Below are 16189 nucleotides of genomic sequence, written 5' to 3' on the forward strand. Positions count from 1 at the left end.
TCTGGGAGCTAATTTCACACTGCTGACTTTACTGGGTGGAGGTGTTGTTTGTTTTCTAAGTGCCTCATAATGTCACATCAGTAGCAGAGGCAAATATGACAAAATGAGTTCCACTTTAATGGCAACAGCTGTGAATTGGCAATGTCAGTGTCTTTACGGTCAGCAGAACTGATATTGCTGTGCCAGCATTAGGCAGCGTCAATGTCAGCCAGCTTGGTCTGTCTTTGTCATTCTTCAGTGCAGTTCAGGGACCAGCTCTTAGCAATTACAGTTATTGATCATCTGTTGAACACTCAATATTATTCCCAAGGGTCTGTATGTTTTCCCCTGAAATCTATGTGTGATGTTTATCTGGTTTTATGTACTAGCCAAACATTTTTTCAACCCTTCTTTATCTTTTAGAATGACCGTTTCTCTCTGTATTTTTGACAAACTGACTAAAACATTAAATGCAATAGCGATACTAGAGTTTCATACAGCGGACTGGGATCATGTCTCAGGTATTAGCTATATTAGCCTCACAGCTATATTAGCTCCCACAGTGGGCAGCCAACTCCAGCGCCTGGGGGAGCAGAGAGAGTAAAGGCCCTCGCTTAAGGGCCCAACAGTGGCAGCTTGCCGAGCCCGGGAATCAAACCCACAACCCTAAACCAATAGCCTGGCGCTCTAACCGCTGAGCCACCACTGCCCCACTTTTTTGCTTCATGATTAATAACTGAATCATAGGGGTTAAAGGGGTAAACAAAAGGGAACTCCATAAACAAAAAGTGCTTACCATTCTGGGTGGAGGTGTTGTTTGTTTTGCAGTTTTCTAAGTCATAATATTCATAATGTCACACCAGGATGGAGGAATGAGCAGCAGGGTGAAAGGCTCTCTGATTAGATTTGTGCAGTGAATGCTAACACTGTTCCACACTATAGTACATGACTGGGTAAGTTACCGGTTGCTCAACTGCCTTTCTGGGCCAGCTGAAACTCTTACTCACCTAGTGTTTACATTAGAATTCTACACAAAAGCATTGAAAATTGCAGAATCTCAGTAAGTGATTACGTGATAAAGCGTCTGATTTGGATATATATATATATATAAATATATATATATATATATATATAGTTTCAGTATCAATTAATGTAAACTAATGCATGTAAATGATCTCTGTTTTGCTTTTTAACCAGTTTGTAATAACTACTACAGACTCCAGTGATAGAGCTCCTTAATTGTGAATGGAAGAATTTAATAATTGTTTATTTCATGTGTACAAATGTGTTTTGAAATCACAACAGTAATGGTAAAGTAATTTGTCTTCATATTGTTTGTTTAGCATTTTTATTGTTTATTTGCTGCATTTTATCTTTTTTTTACCTTTTTTTAATTTAGGATCTGAAGCTCTGTCTGTCTGAGTCTGAGATTTTTGGTTTTCTTTGACAAATTAAGTCCATTTTGGCACCTAAACAGGCTTCAACATTTGCATTAAGTATTTATTAATGCTTTGATTTTGATTGATTGATATGATTTTGGCTCCGGGGGGATCTGTAGACTGAGCGAGGGAGTGGGTGGCATGTGTTAAAGATTTAATGTATTTACATAGGATATCAAACTATTTAATTACAGAAATGTAAGAGAGATCCTTTTTCTTAAGGTCACGTCTTGAAGAACTTCTTTCTATGTCTCTGCTTGGTTTGTTCTCTAGGGGGGCATTCTCAGAGGTGGTGCTGGCTGAAGAGAAGAGCACCCATCGGCTGGTGGCTGTGAAGTGCATCCCTAAGAAGGCTCTAGAGGGCAAGGAGAACAGCATCGAAAATGAGATTGCAGTGCTGCACAGGTCAGACAGAACTGTTCACACAAGCAAATAGAGATGATGTAGAGGCTCTGTTTCATAGCCAGACAGAACTAATTTAGGCTCAGCCAGAACATTCTCCTTTGGCAGCAACGATTTTTCATCACATAAAGCAGCAGAGTGCTCACTGGGCTGCTCTAGGATTGAATCAGAGAGTCTGTGACAGTCCAGAGGTTGTTATCTCCTTTGTTGACTGATGTGCCAGTTAGTCACAAGTCCACATATTCATATTGTAAGAGTTTTGTGTTAGCTACAAATTAGATGGAGAGGACTGGTAGTATAGTTTAGCTCACAAAGATGTAGTCAGATCTCGTATGCCCTGAAAGAAGCTTATTTTTACTGTCAGACATACAGGACAATGTAAAAGTTTTAGGCACCCAAAACAGATGACAGTTGATTTAATTCAATTATTTTATACAATAATTGACAAAAAAAGAATGCATCAAATAATGGACTACGGAGGAGTAGTAAATGTGTACATGTAACAATTATAATAATGGAGTGAAAGCATAAGTTTATTAGGGAACACAATACAATTGAAAGGAGTTGGGCATAGGGATGTACCGATCTGATACTAGGATCGGATATCAGTCCAGATACTAACAAAATTAGCTGAATCGGGTACCGGATCATCAGGCCGATCCATGGGAACAATCTATACACTGAACCCGATTCCTGCACCGCTGGTACTCTAGGCTTCATAACTCAGAATAGGTCGACCTGTCATCAACTATCAGTGTGTAATCCAGCTCGGAAAAACAGCTAAAATCTCCACACATCGCCTTCAGCAGCCTGCTCTGTTTGCTCAAGAGCAGAGCAGCGAGGAAGGGCGAGCAGAGGCTCTATCACACTCACAGGCACACATGAAGGCAGACAGACATGGCTGTTTAAAAGTGTCCAAAAACAACAGATTACATGTTTTTGTCACTAAATATCAGAATATTCAAGATTGAAATCCCTCGTTGCCCCGTTTTCAGCAATAGAGAGATGCTAGGGCTGAACTGTTTGGTTCTTGTTCTCTTTGGACTTGCACGTGTAATGGAGGACAGCCGAGAGCGAGGGGTAATAATATTACTGTCACAGCTGGTTTATCATATAAGGAGAACCGAGAAGGAAGGATCTGCTAGCTCCTTTTTGGTCTCACAGACTTTGAATTTCAGTCAATTCAACATGGTGAAGTATATGGTGTATGCAGCAATGGTATCGAGTATCGACTGATAAGCAAAGTTTGTGTATCTGTATCGGTATAGAAAAAGTCAGATCTGCGTATTCCTAGTTGGGCAGGGAGGCATGCAAGTCCTTATGGCATCCGGCGGCACATTTACCCATGGATGTTGCAACTGGGGCTGTAGATCCTGCACACACATAGTTTGCCGAAACTGGTGTCCCAGCTGATCCCATAGATGCGTTAAATCTGGCAACCCTGGCAGGCCAAGGAAGGGTAGTAATCCGGCTGAGACATTCCTGGGAAACCCTTGCTGTGAGTTGGGGAGCATAATCCTGGCTCTCCAGATCATCACATCAGCAGTTGGGGTGGTGTGTCGCTCCACAGCAAAGGCAGGATTGAAACGCTTACCATGAGGCCTCCATACTCGATCCTGACCTCCGTCGGATCCCAAACAGAAACTGTATTCATCGCTAAAGACAATATAGCTGCCCATGTTTCTCATTCGAGACATCACTGCAAACGAAGGGGACATCTTCTGGGTGCGTTATTGTTTTGTCAATGAGTATAACTGTGCTCTCTTAAGGTAAAGAAGTGAGCTGCTGTTGCTGCTGCATTTCAACAAGAATATACAATGGTTGGGAGCATCGAACAAAAATCTTCTAACAAGCTCAAAAGATATAAACAACTTTTTTATTTAACTGCATTAATGTTTGTTTGAATGTTATAGTATATATATATATATATATATATATATATATATATATATATATATAATATTATATGTAATAATATAGTGAGACTGATGGCTTTGAACAGGTTAGATGCCTAAACATTTGTACAGTACTACACCGTAAATGTTATGGGAATGATTTATATTTAGTTTGCAAGCACCGGAAAGCTGAGGCATTCAATCATATTGACCTTCGCAATGTCTGATACATGAGAACGTACGTGAGAGCATTTCAAAAAGAGTGTAAGCAGCAGTCGTCATGTGCGGTGTGTTAAGAATAGGGGGGTGTAATTTGTATCTCTTCAGTCAAGCAGATTACTTGTGTCCTACCTTTCAAACAACTATGCTAAGCACAGTCAGACAAATGGCTCACTTACACAGGCAGGGCCAAGAGCTCTCACAGCAGACCCCGAGGTGCCAAACAGCAGCCAAATCAAAGTGGAACCAAGCAGCAAAAACACACTGGATGTAGTAGCACAGTGATGTTGCTTCTAGAAATGTTGGAATACTGCTAATCCAGAAGAGGCAAATGGGTGGCTTTTTATACTAGCCTTACCCTCCCAGCACTGGCATCATTGTGTAACGGCGGGTCTGAGAGACAGTGTACGTCTATTATAGCCAACCTCAAATTTACACCACGTGTCTTGGTATCTGTGGAAGAGTGAAAGGTTGTTGCTACACTTGGTGTGTGTCCTCTCCTGCAGTCACAGAAGGTTCAACTTTTTTTGCATTTCTAATGAGCCCCACTCTCCAAGAAGAGAGAAGCCGCCGTAAAAGCTCTCGGAGGTAAACAATGTGGTATCGCCGTGTAGAAATGGTGGCATCGGAAATGTCAGGAGTATTGGAGATAGTCCTATTTTTAGTGTCTCTGTTGCTAGGGCAACAGCACACACAGAGCTTGAGATGATACTGAGGTTCCCCCTTAGCAGTACAGTGAAGGGAGAGGAGGAGGGAGAGAGAGAGAGACAGAGAGAGAAGTGGGAGAATGGGAAAGAGAAAAAAATTGAGAGTGAGAGACAGAAATGAGAACGATGGACAGAAATGGCAAGAAAGAGGGTCAGAGTGAAAGAGTGGGAGGGAAAAAGAGAGAGAGAGAGAGAGAGAGAGAGAGTTGAAGAGTGGAAGAAAAGAAAAGAGACATAGACAGAACAGAGGGACACAACAGGAAAAAGAGAGAAAGGAAGAGAAGTAGAGAGAGACAGTGAATGAGAAAGACAGAAAGCGGGAGAGAGAGTGTGAGAGACACAGAGTGCATGGATGGAGTGATGGGCATATATGGAGGGTAGAGAGAGAGAGAGGCAGAGGAAATCATGAAACAGAGTAAGGCTGTGTGAATAGAGTGTATTCTACAGTTACTGTGAGAAATACTGTAATTAAGAATAGAGAGACAGTGCGCGCACACGAGAGAGAGAGAGAGAGAGAGAGAGAGACAGAGAGAGACAGAGAGAGATTAGAGGAAGGAAGCAGAAAGAGAAAGTGACAGATTAGGGGCTGTGCCGCATGCCAATAAGACGAGAGAAAGAGACTGCTGCAGTATTTAGAGAGGAAGAGGAAGACGGGGACAATAAGGAACAGAACGAAATAAAGAGCTTACAGCACACACACACACACACACACACACACATCAGTTGGTGTTTGTGTGACACCTACTACAGCTCTCTCTTTTCAGTGGAGAAAGGAAAGCTACCAGATGAAATATGAATTTATGCCTAGCATGTTGTAGACATACACTAGATGTCCAGATGTTTGTGGACACCCCTTCTAATGAATTCGTTGAACCCGTTGCTGACACATATGCACCCATTCCATGCACACAAACATATGCAGATTGTCTAGTCCCTGTAGAAAAGTATTGCCAATAGAATAGGACTCTCTGGAGCAGTTAAGCATGCACCCATTGGCACCATGCCTAAATCCACAAACTGTGGATGGTGCTCTATCCAATACATTTGGGGTCACTTAGGGAGTTGGAGATAAGGGGGGCTAGGGGTTAATCCAACATCCTGACCTCACTAATGCTCTTGTTGCGGAATGCAATGACATCTTTACAGCAATGCTCCAGAATCTGGTACAAAGCCTTCTTCCCTGGACAGAGACAGAGAAAATGTTTTTTTTTTATTTTAATACCTTTGATTTCAGAAAAAGACCAATGAATGAGCAGGTGTCCCAATACTTTTGTCCACATAGTGGATAGTATTTCGAATTTACATTTTTGACTCTTTGACATAATGCGAATCTAGCTGTTGTTCTGTACATTGTGTTGTGCTTTACATTTCAGGAAGAATGGACCCATAGAAATGCTCCAAAATGACTTGGACTAAAATCTTTTACATTGACTTTTGACATTGAAACTTAAGAAGGTGTTTTCTGTCTCCTGTAAAGCTGATATTCGGTGATTTTGGAGGTTTTGTGTGACCGTGGTAATGTGTTGAATTATTTCTAAAATTAAAACTTCATTTAAACAGATCGGCCTGTTGGGGCTTGAGTTCTCATTTACAAGTGAGATGAGGCCAAACTGGCCGTGCATTTTTAATGACCATAAATAAAACATGCAAAATGTTTGTTAGGGCTGCAAATCTCTGAACGCACAGCAATTCATTTCAACCAGAAGCACGCCCACTGAATCTGAGCATTCCTAAATCAATGCAGATGAATCGCTGCCTTTAGATCAATGCATCATGATGCAGTCTTGCATTTTTACAGCCTTAATGTGTGAGGCAGTGGCGCTGTACAAGAGGGATGGCGAGAGAGATTACATAAAGAAAAGGCAGTGATTGAGAGGAGAGGCAGTGTTAATGAATACACAGTATAGATCCATTAACCCTTTAAAACCAAGTGCATCATTCATTTGTAATAGATTAGTCCTGTGTTAAAGTCAGAGACCATTTGTTTCTTTTTTTATCCAGTTGAAACAGCCATAAAGTGCAAGATATGCTATATTTATATGCTATGCTTGTCTATACAGTTGGACAAAAGTATTGGGACACCTGCTCATTCATTGTTTCTTCTAATATCAAGGGTTATTCTGCTTTTGTTTGAGTAACTGCCTCTACTGTTTAACCCATCCCAAAAGTACTGGATGGATCACCAGCCTTCATTCCACAGTTCTTCCACTGCTCCACGGCTCAGTGCTGGGGGGCTTTATACCCCTCAAGTACACGCCTGGCATTAGGCATGGTGCCAATGTTTATTTGCTCCAGAGAGAAAACAGTCTCAGAGAGAAAAGAGTCAGAGTAGACACATTGTGTGTGTGCATTTGCACATCTGTGTCAGCAATGGGTCCAACTAAAGTTGCTGTATGCATTCATTTGAAGGGGTGTCCACAAACATTTGTGTCTATATATGTGTATATATATATATACAGTCCACATTTTACCCTCTTCTTTTAGTTCTTTGGCAGAAATCTTCAGGGAGCATTTTCCCACACATTCAGAGCATTTTCTGCTTCTCAAACACATTTAATGATGCTACTCTGGGGTGGACTCTGGGGTGGCCAGTCCATTGTTCTGAGAACTGAAGCAGCTTCAGCAGTTTGATTTGATCAGGAAGAGCTTCTTGATCACATAACGTTCAGACCTATATTGCTAAGTGGTCTTCTCACAGTGGAAGAATGGACAGGATCTGGATTTGAGCGAGAGTGGAGCTTAATTGAGTGAAGCTGTTTCTGAGAAATGAAAGGAATGAGTGTTTTTTTCTCTGCACAGTTGTTAGTGGTCCCATTTGCTCTGTCTTGCACTCTAGTTTTGGAAATGCTTGTGCTTTAACCGCTATTTAGCCTGGAAATTCATGATGAAGGCTGGCCTCTGACTTTTGTACAGCACTCACAATTAAATAGTAGATCGGAACCACAGGATTAACTGTAGATGTCTGAGGATTAAGGTCAGTAATATTCTCTGCCTGTTGACTGTTATCTCTTACAGAATAAAGCATGAGAACATCGTTTCTCTGGAGGATATTTTCGAGAGTCAGTCACATCTGTACCTGGTCATGCAGCTGTGAGTAACATTTTTTTTTATTAATGCTTCAAGTATGATATTTAAGTAGTTCTGTAATTATTGTAAAACACAGCTGACTCTGTGAGTGTGTGTGTGTTTTAGGGTATCGGGTGGAGAGCTGTTTGACAGAATTGTGGAGAAGGGTTTCTACACAGAGAGAGATGCCAGCAAGCTCATTCATCAGATTTTGGATGCAGTGAAGTATCTGCATGACATGGGCATCGTGCACAGAGATCTGAAGGTAATGCTCCGGGTTAAATATGACATGGGGCACAATGTCCTTCCTGTACTGTCCTGTACTGTGTTTTTGTCTTGTTGTCCTGTCTTGGTTTTTATGGACCCTCTCATTCATCTCATGCTTACTGGTCAATGTGCACACAGATACCTTAACCCTATCTAATCAAATGTCTCAGACCCCCTTTAGAAGGAGTGGCACATGCATTGGTCATAGTAAAGTGTATCAGCAAGCAGAGTCAGCTTTATAAGTGCCACTGTGGTTTCAGTCCCTGTATATAAAAGATGCAACAAGCTACCCTTATTGTTGGATGCACTGAGAGAGCCTTTAAGCTAATGGAGAGCACAATTAAGTTCAGTAAGCACATAATATTGATTTATTTAATTAAAGTAATGACCTGCATTGTTCACAATGTCATTTACTTATGAAATGAATGCAACATCAGCATTGAGAGATCATTATTACAACCAATGTTTAATACAGAATAGCTATTCACTAGATTCATTTAGCAAACTGGGACAAAAATAAGATATATAATATGGGGCGCACCATCTGGAGTGACGCAGTTCCATTGCTCTACGGCTCAATGCTGGGGGGCTTTATACCCCTCTGGTTCATGCCTGGCATTAGGCATGGTGCCAATAGGTTTATGCTTATCTAGTCTATTAGCAACACTTCTATACAGGGATTAGACAAGCTGTGTGTATATTAGAAGGGGTGTCCACAAACTTATTTCCACATAGAAAATCGATCAAACTAGCTATTCGAACAGGGGTGTTCAAACATTTAAAAACACATGTATTTATGTCACACCTGTGCTTTTTTATACTTATTGACTCTCTGTTTGTTGTTATAGCACAGTTTGTTGTTGTTATTTGACATTCTGTGAGTGTCAATATCTGCCAGCACTGGCAGTCTAACTATGGCAAACTGACCTTTAACAATCACTCTGCCTTATTCACCTCTGTAACCTAGCAACAGCCACCAGCCCCTGCAAAAATAATAGCAACACGTTGGATGCTACTAGGGATGGACACAAGTCACCCACTACTGCAAATCCACTTTCTGATTTTGTGTTGCCCAATTTTCTCAAAAGCTAATAATACATATCAGCATCCTAATGACGCTGTGGCAGATGCTGAGGTTTATTTAGAGCATCACACTACCAGTCAGTAGTCCATTGGTGGTGCTATATGGCCCAAGTAAGCCTCTGAGCCTCTTCTGTCGTGGATTTGGGTCTGCTAGACCTCTACCTGCCAGAGGTTCCTTCAGTTTTCAGGGGTCTTTTGGTGGTTGGCTTTTTGTTTGCAGTTTCTAGATATATAGATATAATGGATAATGGATATAGCTACACTTGTAAAGGTTATAAGGGTGTATCTGTCTTCCTTTGTTAATTGCCGTTGTATTACTATCATGATAGCAATCTAGACTTACAGTATTGTCCAAATTCCTCCCTAAAGATTACAGTAACACAGTTTGCTCCAGCACTGCTTTTATTCAGACAGAGGGTTTGTAGGTAAGCAGCAGAAGTTGGGACACCTAAATTGTCAGTGTCAGATTTCAGTGTGTAACTTGTAGTGCTGTCAACACTAACTAATGCACACAGTTTATCTGCAGACTTTAGCATCTTTACCTTTTTTTTTTTATCACAAATGAATCATCTTATTAGGTTTGGCCCCAAATTCTTCCCGTAGGTCTCTTTCCTTACAGAGCCAAGTGATGTATTAGAGGCCTTATTTAGCGATGCAAACTCAGCATCGCAACTGTGGAGCTTAGATGGTAGATTACACTTTATTTATGCTGAAATATGGATTAAATGTCATAACTAACTCTCATTCTCCTCATCTCTCTGTCGCCCACACACACACCTGCTCCTGTCTTAGTTGTGGAATCCAGCCCAATGACTGATCATCCATTTATCTCTTAAAAAGTTGGTGAAGCATTTTCTCTGTTAAAGCTTTGTTGTATTCGAGGCTAAAGCTCTCCAAACTACAATGAGATATTATACGAAAAAAAAGCTGGATTTCTCTGGACTAGAGTTTATTAGGCATTTATTTGTTCTCCTGCCCAAAAATTCAAGGACGTGCTACCTAGTATTTTAACTGATTTATCGTAATTAATCACAGAAAATTGTTGTGATTAAACACCATTAAACTTTTTAATAGATTGACACCACTAGTAATTTAATACATTGCTCAGAATAGATATATGTTGATAACCAATGACTTGTTTCTAAGAAACTTTGAAATGATTATTATTCATTATTGTCAGTTTGTTTCTGTTGTTTTCTTTGAACCATGTGAAGCTATTCCCTGGACTGTAAGTGTTTAAATATGAATAAAAATACAGTAAAATGGGAGTCATTTAGATGGGGTGTGGTAGGAATAAGCAGTTATCATTATTTTACCTCCTAAAATGAAAATCTTAACCTTAACATATTTATTTTGTAACAATATTCCTGCTCGTTCCTGTTTGGTCTCACTCTCGTCCTCTACGGTCCTGTAGAGTTTCATTTATATTTTTCCTCCTCCTTCCTGCGATTCCTGTGGGATTTCTATGCAGATGTTGTCCTCCAGCTGCCGCTGCCGTGGCGCTATTTAAGCCGAAGCTCTGAAAGCTGTTAGAAAGGCTTTAAATCTGGTTCTGTTGGTTTTGTGTTCACCGGGTGCAGCCGGAGAACCTGCTGTACTACAGCATGGACGAAGACTCCAACATCATGATCAGTGATTTCGGACTGTCGAAAATCGAGGACTCGGGGACCGTGATGTCTACAGCCTGCGGAACGCCTGGATATGTGGGTATGAATAAGAGCTCTCTCTTTCTACTTTCCTCTCGCTCTCTTTTCGTTTTCTCTCACTCTGTCTCTCTATTTCACACTGCCTTTCATTCTTGACCCATCTTCTTCCGCTGCCTTTTTCTCTCATTCTCTTTAATCTCTCTCTATAATCTTTCTCTTTATTCCTATTTTGTTTATTGCTTTGTATTCTTTTTATCTCTCTCCCTCTTTCTGTCTCTCTGTCTCTTTATATTCATCACTTTCACTTCTTTTCTTTCTCTTTTGTTCTCTCTCTTTTTCTCAGTTGTTTTTCCTTCTCTCTTACTCTTTCTCTTTCTTTCTTTCTTTCTTTGTCTTTTTCTTTCTTTCCTTCCGTTTTTGTCTCTTTCTCGTTCTTTCATTCTGTCCCTCTGTGTTGTTCTCCTTCTCATGCCTTTTATTCTCTCTCTCTCTCTCTCTCTCTCTCTCTCTCTTTCTCTCTCTCTCTCTCTCTCTCTCTCTCCTTCTTTCGTTTTTTGGTCTGTCTCTGGTCCTCTTTCGACCTCACTATCATTCTCACTCTCAGTATTTTTTTGTAGTTCTCCATTTAATCAAGTGCTCGGTAGTGTCATCTGTTAGTGCTTCAGAAGTGCTCTCTGTGCCCTGAGCTCTTTGATGTTGTCCTCATTCTCTTCACAAGTGAAAATGACTGTAGAAGAGAGACTGCAGGAAAGTGTCTGAGCACTCAGCATTTCTCTCTCTCCCCCTCTTCTCCTCTCGCTCTCTCTCTCTCTCTCTCTCCCTCTCTCTCTTTCCCTCTTTCAGCCCCTGAGGTCCTGGCGCAGAAACCGTACAGTAAAGCTGTGGACTGCTGGTCCATAGGAGTCATTTCTTACATTTTGTGAGTGGTTTCCATTAAGTACACAGTATGTGCAGACGTATCCAGAACCCCCTTCTGTTTAGTGATTTCAGCTGATTTAAGGTTCACTCTCTGCTGACCCAGGCATTCGGTAGCGCACACACAGCTTGTATGATCTCTGTAGAAAAGCACAGAGTAGAAGGTGGCACTCTGAAACAGCTACTCAGCTACTGAGTTTAAGGCCACCAAGCCAGGGGTATAAGACCCCCCAACACTGGGCTGTGGAGTAGTGGAACCACATGCTCTGAAGCGATGGAGCTCCATCTAATACCTTTGGGATGAGCTGGAGTGGGCCTAAACTCACTAATGCTCATGTGACTGAACACAGTCACATGTAACGTAAAACCTTCCTTTACCCTGAGATTTGATGCATACTGCAGTTCCTCTGCGACATCATAAATAATTATTGTGATAAATTATTCATCATCTTAAATAATATATGTACATACAAATAATGTATAAATAATGACACAAATATGTACAAATCTACACATTTTGGAAGATATTTGGTATATATTTAAACATGTATGGCTGTTTTACATTACATAACACTATGTGTCCAAATGTTAGGACACATAGTGAGGACACCACTTCTAATGAACGCATACGCTAGAGGGGTATAAAGCCCCCCAGCACTGAACTGAGCTGTGGAGCAGTGGAACTGTGTTCTCTGGCATGATGGTTGGTGCTCCATCCAATACTTTTGGGATGAGTTGTAGAGTTGGGGATGAGGAGGAGTGATGATCATCCAACATCCTGACCTCACTAATGCTCTAATGCTTTGTCGCTTAATGCAATCAAATCCTCATAGCAGTGCTCCAAAATCAAGTAGAACGCCAACAAAAGTAGAATAACCTCTTTTTTGATACCCTTGATTTCATAAGAAACAATAAATAAGAAGGGTGTCCAAATACTTTTGTCAATGTAAATGTAGTTGTTCCGTTTAGAAATAAGGTACACATGACTGACATTCTTCAGCACTTCTGTTGCCCGTATCCCCAGTGACAGTTCAGGCCAGCCTGGTGTACAACTTACACTCTACTCTTTCATATTCATGTGAATGGGCACTCAAGCAAAGAGAACCTTAGCAAAATGGTTCCTCAAAATAGAGCTGCAGTCTAGGGACTCAAACACACTTTCTTACCCTGCTGTGTCTTTTTCAGGCTGTGTGGCTATCCTCCATTTTATGATGAAAATGATGCCAAGCTGTTTGAACAGATTCTGAAGGCGGAATATGAGTTTGACTCTCCGTACTGGGACGACATATCAGACTCAGGTGATTCATCTCACTGCTGTGCTCTTTATACTGTATTCAAGCAATATACACAGATAATGCTGTTTAATGAAAAGGCTGTAGAAATTATCAGCATATCGACGTATCCCAATATTATGTTTTGTAGTACTGTATCGATTATCTAAAACACAGCCTTGATTAGGGATGTCTGATTAGGGATTTCTGATTAGGGATGTCTAAAATGTAAAAAATGTGATGGTACTTGTTTTATATGGCACCAACTACAGAAACATTTTGCTCAGAGAAGCGTGAGGAAGAGGAGCGCCACTTACTATTTCATGTGTCCAGACAGTCATACCTTATATGACTATATACATCAATTATCCATAACATTAATACCAGGTGTAGTTGGGAAAACAAAGATTATCTTCATCTACAGTGGCATCTGTCAAGGGATAGAGATTCTAGGCAGCAAGTGAATAGTCATTTCTCGAAGGTGATGTGCTAAAAGCAGGTAAAATGGGCAAGCAAAAGGGTCTGGACCACTTTGACCAGGGCCGAATTTTAATGGCTAGACGACATGATGGGTCGAAACATCTCCAAAACATCAGCCAGGTCTTTAGGGTTTTTTCTAGGAATGATCACAGGAACCACCTGTGAACCGGCGATATTACTCAATATTTGGGACAAAAGAACTCCAATTTGATCTCCTTCCAGCTAAGGACTTCATTTGCCACCTGATGGAGAAAGATCCCACGCTGAGATACACATGTGAACAGGCCTTACTGCACCCATGGTAGGAGATCAGCTCTGTTTCTGTGCTTCTGTCTGTTTTATCTCTGCTCCCAAATCTCTGATAAACAGCATTTTGAACTGCGCAGTCTGTATCATCACCCCCCCCTGCCCTTTTCTCTGGTCTGCTTTTGAAGGATTTCAGGAGATACTGCTCTTGATAAGAACATCCATGAGTCTGTCAGCGCTCAGATGAAGAAGAACTTCGCCAAAAGTAAATGGAAGGTAAGAGTCATCTCATGCACACTAATGTGTTTTATCTCAGCTGGGATTCCTGAAAGCACCTTAGCAAAAAGATGATCCTTGAATGGCAGAGTGAGCATCACCTTAAACACTCTCTTTACCAGCTAAAATAATCTTAGTATTAAGGTGCTTTTGGAGAACTGGGCCCTCAGCAGTGTGTCTTTGCCTGTAAAGCCTGTAAAACAGAGCCAACATGATTGTTTTTATTCTTAAAGGTTGATATGATGGTTAGAAGAACACAGGTTTGGTTGCTTGGTTGACTTCTCCTCAAACATAAATCACTGTATGGATTTGTTGAGATCCATCAGTAGCTTTCAGAGTTATTTTAATGAAGGATGGATTATTGCATAATGTATGGTAACTTTAAACCAACTGTAAATCATTATACTGTAATAACACAACCATGTGACTGTACACTAATTCAAATAGTACATTTATTATTCATATATTTACAAATGGTATTATAGTCCCTGGGAACCTAAATCTAAGTTTTAGAATGATGTTCTGGCTCCTCACGGCCCCCCAGTGTAAATGTACTGCTAGATTTCACCAGTATTGCTTTCCTCTCCATGTGGAGTGGGCGGTCCTAAAAATGGGTCAGGTTTACATCAGCATACCCTGACCAATCACTAGACTAACATGGCTCCACCCTCCCTTTGAATTTGAGCAACCTGGAGAGCTAAAGCTAAAGCCAAAGCTAAATCATTGCATGTCCCGTCAGCCCTCACGTCCAGTGCCGTCGCCTCTTTGGCCCAAAGCAGCCCCTGGGTAGGAGGAGTGGAGGGACTTGCTGGGCAGCTGCTCCCCTGGTCGCAACTCGAGCTGGTAACTTGGTTACAGATATCAGAACCTCAGCAAACTCTGAAGATCTGTGAAATTACAACCACAGTTTAAAGTAAACAGCCAAGAAACACAGCTTCTCTGTCTCAAGGGTTTGTGCAGTGCCATGGTAACATAAGCGGATTTTGGGCTGTCAGTCATGCAGGTTTATTAAAATATTGAAACCACACCCAGACCAGACTCAGAGAGGTCTGAGGACTGCATTTGGGTGATTTTCAGCATATTTCTGCTTTGTGTTTTCTGATTAAACTTTACTAATGGCTTCACTTAACACCCAGGTTTATTATTAAACCAATAATATATATATAAAAGAAATCAGTATCAAAATGTGTTCCCTGGGGCTTTAACTCTAAATTGCAGGTAAAGGGTGGTAATGCTGTGTGGCAGTCTTCTAGCTCACTAGCAATATTGGAAATTGAAGTACAGTCAAATCTGTACTTTGTCTTGACAACCGTTCATCATTTTGTTCATTCTCTTCCTTAAAAAAACTCACAGTACAGTTTTCAAAAACCTCCAATAAATAATTCTATTCTTTCGACTCTTAGGTGAGGTTTTCCTACCCGTCAATTATCCTAAGAAAACTCAGTTAAAGAACATTATGCAACACTGGCCTTTTTTCTGCAACACACTTAAGGCAAAGCCACTTAAGGTGTTTAATGCAAGCTGGCAAGATTAGGATATTAACCCAAGATACAAGAGTCATACCATAGCTTGATTTATACTGTAAATACAGTTTCTTTTTATAATACAGCACAGTGGTTAAGTGCAGGGGACTACTTAGAGGAATGACACAGTGACACAGAGTTGAAGTGTGAATAAGTGATGAAAGGTGTTAACCTACTGCCTGAAGAAGAAGATTCTGAACTGAGCAGCAGTGCGTTGAGGAGTTCCTCGAGGTTCATTACAACATTAAATAACGGATTATAACGTAATTAAGAGATTATTTTCTCTGGTGGAGTTGTGCTTTAACAGTTTCAGGGTCTAATAAGAACTTCACAAGCAGGCGTATAAGCTCATACTGACAGCCCAACTCCTGCAGGTGCTGGTGAGCATCTTTTTTTGATGTATGGCATCTTGTGCCTTTGTGCATGCAGCAAGCCTTCAATGCCACCGCGGTGGTCAGGCACATGAGGAGACTGCAGCTGGGCACCAGCCTGGAGGGCTCAAGCCAGATCACCTCCACCAGCCCCTGCCACAGACACCTGCTCCTGCCTGCCAAAGAGCAGCAGCAAGAGGAGGAGGAGGAGGAGCAAGAGGAGGAGAACGGTGAGGCGGAGGCTTTATAGATTCAGAGAAAGATCTGAACCCTTTGCTTTATTGCATTTTATTGCTGTAGAGTAAATTAAGGCATAGAGGTAGAACCTTGTGTAGCGATTGGGTAACACTGATTACAGCAATAGTTCTGCTGTTAGTTTTGAACTGAAGCTATGGGGCTAAATA

General features: G+C 41.1%; 1 protein-coding gene across 1 annotated transcript in view; it reads left to right on the top strand.

The window, feature by feature from the left end:
• Positions 1-16189, top strand: part of camk1a (calcium/calmodulin-dependent protein kinase Ia) — a 39640-nt gene that overhangs the window by 18610 nt on the left and 4841 nt on the right. The window contains exons 3-11 of the mRNA XM_072684722.1: positions 1692-1823; positions 7657-7731; positions 7834-7972; positions 10638-10764; positions 11547-11622; positions 12804-12916; positions 13592-13670; positions 13804-13891; positions 15844-16015. Coding sequence (XP_072540823.1) covers positions 1692-1823; positions 7657-7731; positions 7834-7972; positions 10638-10764; positions 11547-11622; positions 12804-12916; positions 13592-13670; positions 13804-13891; positions 15844-16015 — 1001 coding nt within the window. The remainder of the gene's footprint in view (positions 1-1691; positions 1824-7656; positions 7732-7833; positions 7973-10637; positions 10765-11546; positions 11623-12803; positions 12917-13591; positions 13671-13803; positions 13892-15843; positions 16016-16189) is intronic.

This window comes from Salminus brasiliensis, chromosome 7 (assembly GCF_030463535.1).
Source record: "Salminus brasiliensis chromosome 7, fSalBra1.hap2, whole genome shotgun sequence".
In the NCBI taxonomy this organism is placed as follows: domain Eukaryota; kingdom Metazoa; phylum Chordata; class Actinopteri; order Characiformes; family Bryconidae; genus Salminus; species Salminus brasiliensis.